The sequence below is a fragment of the Gavia stellata genome, chromosome 4, assembly GCF_030936135.1.
Source record: "Gavia stellata isolate bGavSte3 chromosome 4, bGavSte3.hap2, whole genome shotgun sequence".
Taxonomy (NCBI): domain Eukaryota; kingdom Metazoa; phylum Chordata; class Aves; order Gaviiformes; family Gaviidae; genus Gavia; species Gavia stellata.
This window is the reverse complement of record NC_082597.1, coordinates 38,558,452-38,572,938: the sequence shown is the minus strand read 5'-3', so window position 1 is coordinate 38,572,938 and position 14,487 is coordinate 38,558,452. Positions and strand designations below refer to the sequence as shown.

General features: G+C 41.2%; 1 protein-coding gene across 1 annotated transcript in view; it reads right to left on the bottom strand.

The window, feature by feature from the left end:
- Positions 1-7,679: 7,679 nt before the first annotated feature.
- MSRB3 (methionine sulfoxide reductase B3) overlaps positions 7,680-14,487 on the bottom strand; it is an 87,167-nt gene continuing 80,359 nt past the window's right edge. Inside the window, 1 exon segment of the mRNA XM_059816548.1 lies at positions 7,680-10,370. Within this exon segment, the coding sequence (XP_059672531.1) occupies positions 10,206-10,370 (165 nt within the window). The 3' untranslated portion in view covers positions 7,680-10,205.

Below are 14,487 nucleotides of genomic sequence, written 5' to 3'. Positions count from 1 at the left end.
TTCTTTCCTCCGCATTGAGGTTGAAAATTCCTGGAAAGCCATGACAATATTCAGCATTCATGATTACACAGACAGACATATTTCATGAAAATTGCATAGGCTTTTAATACAGGATTATGAATGAGCTCTAATGTTGAAATTATATTAGATTGAATTTCAGAACGTATTTAACATATTTCCATACAGCAACCTTGGGATGTCTTTTCAATAACAGTGATTATTACAGGCAGGCTGTTTTTTATGAAAACATTTGTTCAGGGTGGACAAGGCTTCCTGAAAAATGTTGTACATCTTTATGGCTGACGTTTTAGTTGTTTTGAATTAACTTTTTTCACAGCCAGAATGAAACGTTTCACCATATAATTCTTCATGCATGTCTTCAAACAAACCTGGAGACTTTGCTGTGAATTTTCTAAACTGTAATACAATCTCAGGCATGAAAACGCTTTGTGAGCTGGAGGTGAGCATTTTGTCCCAAGTTATCCTGTTACTCTCAAAATATAAATATTTTTAGCTAACGTCTGGCTTTTAAAAGCAGTGGTTGCCTCAGCTGATTCGAAGGCATCTAAATATCATCTAAGTATCATCTTGTAAACAATCCCAGGCTTGCTCTTTTACAGGCCTCCTACAGCTGACTGCCCGGCCCACAGATCCTGATAAGGACAAGCTGTTTGATTGAGTGGAACAGAGTTCAGATTTTTCTTTGCATAATGGAAAACACATTGAGATTATGCATCGCTCAGGACAGCGTATGCATTTGGAAAGCAGAAGTCAGCGACTCACCTTTGGGATCTGCCTGTAAGAACAGTTTTCCTGTCTGTCCTCACGGCACGGCTCGAGGATGGTTCCCTGGACCAGTGGCTCAGCTTTGCCGTTTTGCCCTTTTTTCCTCCCTTACAGAAAGCAGCAGAGCTCATATTCCTTTTTCTGGAACATCAGTGGTTTAAAATGTAGTTAATTTGGAAATGTATCCACTAGGTAAGGCTCAAGATAACAGAGCGTGTGTTTGGTAATTTATGTGGTTCTCTGCTGGGATTGCTGGACTTGCTTCTCCGTATTCACCTGCTGCCATTAAGAGCACCTGGACTATTGCGTTACATTGCTGCTGCATTCTATTTGCTTCTCACTCACATTGGTGTCAATCGGAAGTAACACAATAGAAAACACTTAATGTTTTACCAGTGCAAGGCACTGAAAGGCCTTCTCTCAGTCATCAGCAAGTTTGATAGCTCTCATTAGTCTAGTTTAGTCATTGGAGAAGAGAGATGTGTGTTTCCTACACTGGTGGCATAAACGCTCCCCTCACTTTTATACTGTTAGAAGAAATGTGTATTTTCAGGGCTATAACAGTAATCCATTCACAGCACGCTTCTGAAACCGACCCTATTTTATTCACTTCTCTTAAATGGTCAAAACTGTGTAACTGGACGCCACAGGCTCTATACTTCTAACACCTAATAGAGATTCTTTGAAGGGATGTTTTGAGGACATTTGAAATAGGAAGCTCTGTGCCCTATCCTCACTGCTGTTGTGAAACTCTAGGTGAGTCCACATAGATGTGGATTTTTATTGCAGTTTAACATTTCTAAACACCATTTTGCTGGTTAAAAACGGGCTGAATCATCTAAAATTGACTTTCATTTTTGCTCTCTAACTTGACCCACAGAATGTATCTACTAATTAAATGTCAACAGGAAACAAATGTCTTCACAGAGGGAAAGTAGTTATCTCTGGCAATTTTGGTTTGTGGTGAAAAAACTAGGATGAAAAAAAATCCACATACAGAAAGTCACATACATTTTTAAACAGTGTTATAAACTCATGCATGGCCACCCAGCTAGGGATGGAAATGGCTGGAGACACATGGTTTCTCCAGAGCGGATTCAATAAGGTCTAGCAGACCATGTCTTTTCAGCCGAGCTGTCCTCAGATATGACAAGTCCTGGACTGTTAGAAAGAGAGGGCTTGACCAGTTAGCAAGGAGAAGTAAAGTTGTGCATCCTGCTTGATCAGCCTCAGCCCTGCGATGCAATTCAGAAGGGAAGCAAAACTGTATGTAAAAGTGCCTCCATTTGTACTAATAGTAGGAACTTTTCACACCGTTTTTTTTCTTGTCACTCTGTATCAAATTCTCAAAGATTCATTTCTTCTGTTTTTTCCACTAACGACCTGGAGAAATCTCCATAGCCTGAATAGTTGACCCAGCTGAAAAATAAAATAAAATACCCAAAGGGAAGAGGAAAACCTACCATCCCATTTGGCATCTGGGTGTAGGAAAAGCGCTGCTCCACTATGACCAAAACGCTTTTAGATGCAACCCGTTACTGGGCACTGTCTCAGCCTTTCAAGAAATCACTTTCCACTGTAAACATTGACTGCAGTCAATGCAAAATATTTATTCCTCTCATCTGAGGATCTCCCACATGCTTTGAGGTATTTGAGTTCGTAAGTGAGAATACCAAATATTATTCCTGTTGCATGTACGTCAGTCAGCTCTTGGACGTACTCCCTCTATGTCATGGTGTCAGTAAGGATGAGTGAAGCTGCCCTTTGGCCAGACTGCTGTTTGGTTTAAAACACTAGATTTGGGTGTTGCTAAAAGCACCTCCCACCACGGCTGTCCTTGTTTTCCAAAGTAAACAGCCTCTGGCGTCTTGTGACCTGAACAGCCCCAAGTGTCTGACCTTGAAAAACAAAAAATATTTTATTTGAAAAGAAAAATCTGCAGTCTAAATGATTTGGGGCGCTGCTTTCCTTCCTCAGCAGGATGCTGGAATGCCCAGGCTTTGGTAGGAGCTGCTTACACGCCACAGACATACACAGGAGTATATTTGCCCTCTAATGATATATTAGGCAATGGTTTTGAGTTGGCAGGCTACTAAAAGCCCTAGCCAAACAAAGATAAAATTGTAATTTATCAACAGAGAATACTCAATTCATGGTCACTGGTGACTGCTGGGACTGGTGGTAGCTCACAAAGCTGAAGTTGACAACATGGAGACAACAAATTCTAGAGATTGCTTAGAATTTTCTCAGCTTTGGAAAAAAAAACTATTCATATTTTTTTTCCTAGAAATTGTTCAAACTAGGAACAAGATAAAATGATCATCTTTCTCAAAATCCTGTACAACAGGGCTGAAGCAGCAAATTGTATGAAAACACTGTGATTGCAAGTATCTTCCGCAGCACATAAAGGAAGGTGTGAAAACAGAACAGTAACGATGCATGCAGAGAAGTAGCTGGGGGATTGTCTCACTGAGGGGTCAGCAGTGCTGTGCTTTAGCTGGTACGGACCTTTCTTTTGAGAATTTGGTCCACAGGTTTTAGGATTCCTATTCTCTGTACTAGTTTTTTAGAGGAGTAGGATTTTCCAAAGGCATCCTATTCCTACAAAGATTTCAACGAGTCTTGAAAATCTTTTATCTCAAGTATGTTGAGGAATCTTTTTCAGTAGACGTTAGTCCTTTCCATCCCCTCAGATTTATAGGAGCTTTGTTTCACTGAATTCAGTGGTGTTAGACAGATACTAGTATGAAGTTAAGAATTAGGACCTATTTTTCCAGGGTTTCACAAGCTTGTGTTATTTTAATTGTCCTGAGTTAAATGTGATCTTACAGTGCCATGGTGGAAATCCATGTAATTTAAGGTGAACAGGAGGGGCAACCAGCAAGGGGCAAAATGCAAATTCCTCTTTCCCCTTCCCCACCTTCCACCTACCCTTCCATCTCCTGACTGCTCTCTGGATAGAAACCAGCTGCTCTTACAGCGAGGAATTCAATCTCCTCACCAGCTAGTTGTAGCATCACCAAGGCTCTCAGAGATACTGCCATAGCGATTTCTGCGAGCTGGTACCAGCACCAACTGATTTCACAAAAAAGCAGTGAACAGCTAAGAAATCACCAGGGATACTGGCTGTTACAGACCCAGGCCACATGTGAAGTGGTGTTCTGGAGGTGAAAGGATCTCTGTGCCATTACAGACCTTCTAAGTTTCCCAGTCCCAGGGGTGTATTTTCATGGAAGAAAAACCTGTTTCAGATCACGCCAGATATTTTCTGCACTGCCCAGCCTTTATACCTGAGGATGTTCTCCAGATGTTCGTGTTTGTACGAAACATACAATAATAAAGCTGTAAACTGGAGGAGACAATACCCAGACTGCAAGAAGAAGGGCTTTAGGGCGGCCTGGAAAAACATGAAAATTAACTAGCGCACACACAAAATCAACTTGCCTGCTTTAATAGGACGATAAAGACATATTTTATTTGCTTTTCCAAAGGACTGCTACTTTTCCCAGCAAGTGGGCACACACGATTTGTCATGGTTCTCATATTGCCAGTAGGTGATTGCTTGTATTTTGGGGAACGGATACTCCTTCCACCTGAGCAGACAAGAAGTGAGAAGTACAGGGTCTGAACAAGGTGAAAACTGCAGTTCAGAGAGTTTTTAGGCTACAGGGAAAAGAAAAAAAAAAAACCAAACCATTGTCTGGAGTGCCAGCTATTGAAAAAGAGAAGAGAACAAAATCCTTGCAGCAACTGAAAATGGAGGGGATGGAAACAGACCTTTTGCATTAGGGCAGTAAAATTTCCTGGCTAAAAGAAGTTAGACCGCAGGTATCATCTATACTGAAACTATAAAGAGCACCAAATGAGAATGCCCTGGCTAAGATATCTGCAGAGTGAAAAGTCTTCAGTGTTCGCAAGCTGTCTAACAGGAGGTGAATAAAACAGGAGTTTGAAACTGGAAGCCTTTTCTCTTTTCTTTTCTGGAACCGCTTCTCTTTTTCTGCTGGCCTATGTTGGCTACGCGAAAGGTCTGAGAAGGCTGGCTACAAGTCCTAGGAGGTCTCTGGGGAAGGTTTCTGATTGTACTATTCCTGCTTAATTTGAGCTGCTCAAATGGGTCCTGATCCCAAAAACATGTGAACATAACTGAGACCTTTTTCCTTAGTGCGTTTAATATTACACTGGTGGCCTGGGTAAGGATTTCAGAACGTCACAAACCTACAATGCTTGGAGTTTGGCAATTTCAGTGATTTCGTTGATTGGGGTGCATTTGGAAGCATTATCTCTCTTTTTTTCTTTTTTTTTAAAGTGACTGTAAAAATAATACAGTTGCTGACTGCTGTGATGGCTTTGATCTGACAAGCATAGTCAGGCACTGTGGTGTATCACTTCTCTTTATAACAAAGCGGGAGCAAGCCAGAATGGAATGCAGCTCTTCTAATATGCAGGATTAAACATTTTTGCAGGTTTATTGTGGGACCTGTAGGTGGCCTCTTTTAATAGTCAATAAACCAAGAACTATTAGTTCAGTTTTCCAATGAGCTAAGCAACATTTTGTCTTATTCTGCTGAATTTGGAAGCTGATGAATTTGCTTCTAGGGCCACTGAATACTCTGCCATTTGTTCTGTAAACAAGTGGGTATAGAGCACACTGATTTTTAATTCTGAAAGTGTGAACATCTGTTTTGTTTTCATCCTTAAATTCCGTCAAGGATGGGAAGAGAGAGGGCACAATTTTGGAACTCTGAGTTAGGACCAGTAAAGTAGCCTTTATCATGTATTTCACATCCCCTCCCAGACCACGGGTGAAGGAGCAGAGGACTGCTGGCCACGCACGGACATTAACCACAGACATTTTGTAACATACTGAACAGTAAGAAAAATTAATATACATCACATACTCTGTTAGAGAAGGCCTAACCTCATGGCTTACCAAATTCATTTGGGTAAACGGACTGCAAAACAAGGCTAAGTGAATTAATACTGAGACCTTTCAGTACAATCAATAGAGTACCAACATCCGCATCCACACTTGGCATCATGTTTGTGACAATGTGTTCTTCAGTTGCACCCCAACAGAAACACTGACTTATGATGTTATTTTACTTAACTGAGCCATTTTTAGGGTATGAGAGAAGAGGAAATACAATTAGCTAGTGCCACAGAAAGCTCCACTTTCGTCAGCTGTTGAAAAGGGCAATAAGGTCTCATGCCTCACACTAGGACATTGAGCAGGTCCTATCCCGTGGGTCATTACTGTCACAGTCTTGTGTTGGGCCACTGGAGGCAGGCTGTGTGCTCCACTTTTATCTTGCCTGTTATCCTGAGGGACGACAGAGCCTTCAGACACCACTTACCTGTGAGTACAAATAAGAGGCTGATGCATTACTTCACAACAAGCTCCCTCCCCTTTCTTGGAGCGATGCCTTCACTGCACAAACCCAGATGTCAGCCTACCCCTGGCCATATGGGGAATACATGCTATACCCACTGTGGTAAGGCCCCAGTTTTAATCAGTTCACATATACACACTGTATTTTTTTTAGTGTATGAGAGTTGATATAGCTTGTGAAAAAGGCTTATGGTTAAGTTGCCTATAATATATGGAAGCCATATAGGTACAATGATAAGAGAATCACAAAGCATTTTGTTAACTGGCCTCATGTCGCTGATCCTGCTGCCACTGCTTCTCCCACCCTGCGAACAGGGCGCCCTGTGGAACAGCAGGAGCAGCAGGGAGAGCGTCTCTTACTAGAAATTTCCCTGGTTTTGAAGTTGTGGGGTGTACAGGTGTCTTAGGCACAACTTCCTGCTATGCACTGCAAAACACAGCCTGCCTGGAGCTAGACTGGAGCACAGAGCCATCCCTCATGTCTGCTGCCAGGTCAGCAGCAGCAAGAGGACCGCACACCTCTGAAGATCTGCCTCAGCACAACACCTCTGGGTGCTGATGAACTGGCCAGGTTATGCTGGGAGTGCAGGGCAAAGTCACTGCAAGGCATCCAGCTGCATCTCATTTTAGTGGGTACCAGTTAGTCCCCCATTTCAGAAATATCAAACTATTGCAGTTCTGAGAGGGAACTACAGTGGACAGGTGGGAGGCAGAGGGCTACAAAGGGTTAATTTTTGGACTAACAGGGATTATACTAAACTTGTAAAACAAGTCTTCAGTGTGTCATCTGTCCTAGTACACTCTGCAATGTTTGATAACAATTAGCAAGTGAATTAATTCTGATGTAACTCTCTGGTTCCCACGAACACAAACATGGAAGCTGGTTTGAAAACAGCCTGCAACTTCGTTCCCTCCCTCGCACCTGTCTTTTAAAACTCACTGCAGAGCTGACCTACTGAGCAGCATTAACCTGCTGCCCCCAGGGCATTCCAAACCTGCATCCTTGGAGATGAAACCTCTACAAAAATCAACTTTCCAGCCAAATTCCTCCACTGCAGACTGAACCTGGGCACCACGGGGCTCCTACGGCACACCTGCGATTCACCACATAGCACATCGCATCTTTTGGAAGCGGCCAAAACTTCTGCTAAGTAAAAGTTGAGCCCTTCTCTCAAGGCTCTAAACATTTCTAAACATCTTTCTAAACATTTCCCTTTTCTGTTGGGCCTGGGTGCTTGCGATATTCTCTCGAAAGCAGGTAAGTGCAAGGACACCTGCCAGAAACCTGCTGGAGATGAAGTACTGGCTATATAATATTCACAGTAAGTTAAGGGAAAGCAAAGTAAAAGCAGTTCCCTAGGACATGCTGCAGCTAGGGGCGCAAAAACCTGACATAACACCAGATAAATAAGGAAGGAGAACAGAATTATTTATAAAGAAATTTATTTTATATTTGTGTACAACAAATATATGAAAACAAATTTAATTTGAAAAATGCATATTCAATTTCTTAAAAGTATTGAACCCTCTTAAGGAAAGGTTTTCGTTATTAAAAAGGTACAGAAGGCTAAAATTATACTTGGATAATATATGTGTGTGTATGTATATATATATAAAAAACATGTGCAATTTTATATATATATAGTATATATAAATAACATGTGTGACTTACATGATGTTTTAAGGTATGCTATTTAAACATCTGAGTAACAACAGAGATATTATAAAATATAGTTTGCTATTTCTACAGAGTTTGCGTTCAGTTTTTATAAGCATCTAGACAGTGCAAAATTTAAACATACAGAAATATTCTCCTATTATTCTACACATTGTGCTCAGCTCCCAAGTTTCCTCTGTCATGATCATAACCACACTGAAACAAATTTGTATGGTTCAATACTAGCCCTTACTAGCATCTTCTAAGAGAAATAAAAGGAAATCTGTCTTACCTTGCACTGTGCTGTGGTATAGTTTGTGCACAAAAGAGAATAATGCATTTCCTATGTTAAATGGTCTAACTCCCAGAGATCACATACACCTCCCCATATTGACTCATTTCATTGCATTCCATATCCTGCAAAAATAAATCTCCTGTAGGACAGCATACATTACTGTGTAGTGAAGTTTAAGTAATACGTTTCTGTAACATAAGGCAGGAATATACTGAAATTTGATAAAACTTAAATCCAACAGCAATTTGGAATTAAACCACATTTATGTACCACGTTTTTATAGATGCTGCCTTTTTTATGTTTATGTCAGAAAATGTGGTAGAGAAAACCTACTTTTCTTTAAATAAAAGCAAGGGATGAAAGCGGTCTTTCTAGAAGAAAGGGACCAGGAGAAACTTAACCGCCTTGAAACGCCAAAGGTCAGTCTGCACAACCTTTCCTGCAGCCGATGAGCAATTCCTTGTATGACATGTGGGGGAATACTCATGTGAGTAGGTGCTCGCTGGAGCAGAGCCCGAGTGTTTTAGCTCTAAATATTTATCATCCTTATTTGCATCTATTTGATTTTACGGTATTGCATGCTTTTTCATGTCTTTCTTATGTTGCTAAAAAAGGCAATTCTGAACATTCTGTACACTTTTACAGTAGCTATATTTTAAAGGAAGGATGTTTGTACTTTAGATAATATGTTTATTATCACTGACATAAAAACTCAATCCTGCTTCCACAAAAATCAATGGTTGCTTTGCTCCTACTAGAAATAAAATCGGATCCAAACATGTCAGTCACAAAGTTTGCTAATAAAAGTAAATACTATATTCATTAAGTCTCTCAATGCTTAAAGGCAAAGTGGTGTTAGCAAATACTGTATAGTATAGCTTAAAGAACAGTATTATGCACAATTCTAGACAAACTGTTATTCAACAAAATCTAAATGCAGCTGCGAAAAACATCTTATGGGACAGCAAATTTTGCTACATGAAAATTGCTGGAGCTCTGACAGGCTTTTTTCAAATTAAGTTCTTAAACCAACCCCCTCACTCATGTCCTACACAGCAATTACACAAATTAAAGACTGTGGCCTTGTAGGCTGTATGCATCCAGACCAGCTAATCTTCAAAATTGGATACTTCAGGAGGGTCTCCCTCTTTCTGCTGCATTAATTCCTAAACTCCCTTTTAGCAGAAACTGTCGTGTTTCTGAATCCTTGTAGCAATGGACAAGATAAAGAGCCTAGTGTCATCCCTCATCTACTTCACTTCTCAAGTTTATCTCTGCATTTGGCCATATAATTATCCCCTGCAGATTTCAACTTTAATTCAGATTTGAGTTAACAGTTGCTGAACAGGCCTTACAAAAAGACAAAGCCTCATTAGTAGCCCGCAAAAGTGAGCCTTACTAGTTAAAACCTTGATTTAAATACCAAACAAAGGGGAAAAATAGATGCTGAGACAATGTTTACATCCCTTCAACCACACCCTTGAAATTTTGGCAGTAAATTAGCCAAAGGATGGGCTTTACATCTCATCAGTCTCTCTCAGTAGGGAAGGAACAGCCATAACTACAAGTTTTTGCAGGGTGCGGCTGATGCTGGGAGATGGCTGAATACATATGACCAAAGGCTGCATGCCTCGCAAGTCAGAACAAAGCAGAGATGTGCTAGGAATTCAGGATTTTCTTATGCCCAGAAGTTTCCTATAGACCGGAGACAAACACAAGTCCTATCTCCCAAACAAAAATGAGTAGCGTTCAAACCCAGAGTAACACAGCACTAAGAAGAAACTACTAACTAATGATGCCAAAGCCTCTCGATTTAAGGATTTCCCAAAGCAATCTCAAAGAAAAGAAAGGAAGAGAAAACCTGTGGAGTCAGTCAACACATTTTTCAATCCAATTATATAATAAATGCACCGGTAGACAAGGCCTCGGTTCTGAAAAGGTGAGGAAGAAGAAGGATGGTGCAAAATGCTTTCATACATTTAAACATTCTTAGCATATAAGAGAGCAGAAACTTAGAAAACATTCCTTGTAAGCTGTGTGGGATCAGCGCAGTTTTCTGCAGGCTTTGCTTCATCCTACAGTTCAGCTTTGCCTGTTTGGGCAGGACTGGCGTTACCGCTGCCTTCTCCGGCATTGCTCTTGTCTGCTGGCTTGAAAGATAACGAAGCAGAGTTTGTGCAGTACCGTTTGCCAGTTGGGCGAGGTCCATCGTCAAAAATATGCCCCAGGTGAGCACCACACTGAAACAAAATACAATAGACTATCACTGTGTCTCTGTGCAGCTTGATGGCGTCACCGTGGTATTAAGCAATGACTAGCAGTCGGTTCCAAGGAAGCACATTGGTGCCTACATTGCCCTTTCAAGTGGGATTTACAACCTACATTTATTTGCAAGAGTGATCCAGGAAGATGATCTTCTGAGATACCACGGGCGCCTAAGACTTCAAGCCCAAATTTCCTGGGTGTTTCCCATCATGCCACTGGGTATGTTTGGTTGGGCCATTATTTCTGAGAATCTGCCTGTCTCTGTAATGATCTCACGGCAGAAGCTCGATTAAAAACACAGTGGTGAGGGCAGCACTGCCTACGTTTCACTTACTGCTGTAAGGATAGCTGTGTAAGAAAGGGGCAGCCTGGGTTCTGGGCTCTTTTCAGCCTGCAGCCATCTGCTATGCCCCTCAGTAAGAAAACACTAAACCCCTTGGTGATCCTGGCAAGGACCTAAAGCAGTGAAGATATTCTTTGGAGTATGCCCTCATACTAATTTTTTTTCTTTCCACAGCCTGGCACTCTTCTGAGCATCAGGGTCCTTTTGGGTGCACCTCTGCTCCTCGCCCCTGGAGGGAATGGAGCTTATCCACTACTCATCTCATACTGCTTTCTGTAGTATATAGAAGATAGCAACAGGGGACTGAAAAAGACCTGTAGTGAAGATACGTAAAATATTTCTGAATTAATAATCTTTAGCTGGGAGTAATTATAAATAGGCATGATGCTGAATTTGCTTTTTGTAAGGAATATGAAACTATAGATCATCTGTTAACACTTTTGTTCTGTATGAATCAACCTCAGATACCCACAGTGGTATTCAGGGTGAACACTACTGCTCCCGTCTGTAAGAAAGGTAACAGTACATTGCTTTACGGAAGAGTATGATATTCTGAAGACACTGATCCAGTTGATCCTTATTCAAAAATAAGGATTACTATCACTGCACATTATGGCTGACAAGTTATCTGGATAATAAGAACTTCTTGTAATTAGTCACTTAAATTCCATGAGAATTAAATGCCATGAGAAATAAATAAATAAAACCTGGCACTGGAGAAATATTTATCTTGAATAGGAAAGTCATGCTGCTTTACCAAAGAGCCTTGGCCTTTCAAGTCAATAGCTGATCTCAGTGAAAGCCGGAATGATGTAACTGACATCACAGAGCTGCTCGTGGGCTCGCAATCAGAAAGCAAAAATTAAAGACTGCAAATTATTCTTAAAATTTAATTAATTCATAGTATCCCAAATACATAGAGGCAATACTGATTATTCTGAACTGTGAATGAGCTAGTGATGGCAAATCTCTACCCTGCAGTTAATGTGTTGCTAATGTTCTCCTGATGTTATGGCCTTTAATTCACCAAAGCAGCAGGAAGGGTGTCTGTAGAAGCAGGTATGGTCTTGGCTTCAGGTTAAACTATCTATCTCAACAGACTGAAAGGCTGGGGAAGGCTCTCACGCCAGCTAGGAGGTACAGAAACTCTTCTCATTTAATGAGAGCTGAAACGATAATTCTCACTCACTCTGGGAGCAGGGCAGGTAGGCATGTGAAGCCTCATTGCTCCTGCCCGTAGGTCCCACCCGCGCAGCCACATCCCAGGGCAGGCTCCTGGCTCCTGGAGAAGTGTCGCTGAAACAGCCATGGCAGTCCAGCAAGGTCCCCAATAACAAACGAGGGCACTTCTAGCCTGTGATATCAGCAGGACGAGCTCCCAGAGGCAATGGGAAAAGGCATGGATGACTTTGGGTCAAGCAGCAGCTGCTTGGCTTTGTAAGGAACGAAAACAAAACATGGCAAATAAGGAAAAGGCAAAGGAAAGTTGCATGGGAACTAGAGAAGACAAAGCTTCAAGTCTTGCTCCTGAAAGACTGCTGTCTTGCCACCCTTTCCTCCATTCTCCACTGCTTATTTTATTTGATATTCCTTTAAACTGAAGGCCTTTTTTAGGCAGTTTGGGCAGAAAACGTGAGCTGTTTCTCAGAGTGGGGTCTCTCACCAATGAGGCATTTCACCTGATTATAAAGCTTTTCCATACCTTGGGAAAAAAAAATCTAAAAAAACTTAACTGTCCCAGAGAGAGTATTTTCTAAATGGTCAGCATCCTAATTAAATCATCTCAACTAAGAATGCTTCAAAACCTTCTGGCTAGAAGTGTTAAACAGATCTTTTCCAGATTAACATTTAACCAGAGATAAATCATTCCCTCACTGCTGGACAGAAACAGAACAAGAGAAACCATAGAGAGAAACGGTCTGCAGGAGTAATATACTCACATACAGACTACAAAGACAATCTATCAAAAAGGTTTTCCTCACAAAACCTGAGAAGCTGTGTGAGATTCCAAGGTAGTCTCATTACACCTTCTTGTGATGGCAGAATCACACCAGGATTGGATTACTGCAAAATTTGTTACCTTTTGAGATTACCCCTCACCAAAAATTTATGTGGCGATTCTCTCTGTAGAGGAGTCTATAAGTCATCTGCCCTGAAAAGAAACGTAATTCAATCCTTTGTATCACACTACAAGAAACGTGGCCCTCAGCTGAGAGTACAAAGGATGAATTGATTTTACTGTCCTCCCCACACATAATAGGTGCCGACCATTTTTCTAGGATATATATACATGTCTGTAAAGCCTCCCAAAAAGAAACAATCATCTGTTGTGGCCTTGCACATAAATAAATATATTGGGCAGAATGCACTGGGATGGTTAAAGAGTTAGAGTAAAGCATTTGAAGTATGTGTTTGGGAGCAGGAAAGGGGGAGGTCAACTGCTAACTGTCAGTGTGCTTGGATCTCCCAAGCCTCCTGGTTCTAATATGCTGCTGGGAGGCACAGAAAGCAGCTTGCATTCAGCTGCTGTAGCCGAGTCCGAGCTATCAATGTGCAAACAGTACTTCTGTGACTACAGGATTTTATTGATTTGTACAGGTACAAATAATACCTAGGGACACCTCAGGGGAAGAGACTCTCAAGCAGGAAAGAGAAAAAAAGGAGAGATGCAACCAGTTTTACAGTATTCCTCAAATGCATTTGTAATTAACTTCTACCTGTCCTTAATCATTGACCTTTTAAATACATCCAGGGTGACGTGTTTCCAAAAAACTGTAGAAGTTATTTCTAGGATAATCTCATGGATGTCTTTGATTAATATTACAGCAATTTTCCCCCAGTGTTTGCTTTCTACAATGCAGAACATTAAAAGAGAGGTTTTTTATTCTCTCAGACAGGTGGAAGGACTTTTAAAGAAAAATCAACTACTTTTTCATCTGCAAAAGATTAATAAGGTTTTTGGGTGTGGGAAATGGTATTTCCCTCTAGTTCTACCAAGGCCTGCCATATCAATCCCTCTGCTTTCCAGGCTGCAGTAAACTGCATTTTTTTGCAGCTGCATGTGTGAATCACATTCCTAGGGCTCCAAGGAGGGGAGGAAATGGTTTTGTTACGGATACACAATGCAGCGGTATTAACTGTGCTGAGCAGTGGCTGCAAAGACGCTCACCAATGCTCAAGCTATTTTCCTATATGACTTGATCATCAGTGGGGTTATTGCCCCAGGAAATTGGAATAGCTGGTAGGAAGTTGCCATTGGATTATATAGCAACCTTGGCCATATTTTTTACTTAATGCTTTAAATTCAGTTTTCGGGTTTGCTTTAATTTTATGGTGTCTGCGTGTGACTGCTGCTAATACTGCTGGTCTCAGGTCTGCTAACGCTATTTTGTTTGGCAACAGGTAAATGACATTCCCAGATTCCTTGGCCTGACCACAGGCTGCCTTGGGATTCTCTCAGGTGAAACCAGGAGCTCTGGCCATCTCTTGAAGGGTGTCAGCAGATACAGGCTGAGCAGGTTGGCAGTACGCTGATTTTAGCACTATTCAGGCCTACTAAGCAGAGCTGAAGACAGTGGGTCACATTTTTGATTATACCAGTAATCAATGGCGAAGCATGAGATTCCCAGTCTACAGTCCCATTGCTATCTTGCTAGGGAATTTAGGGAGATGGATGTTCCCAAAAAGTGTTACATGGATCTTCTAAAGCAGATCATCAATGTAAAAACTACAGAATTATGTAGTACACA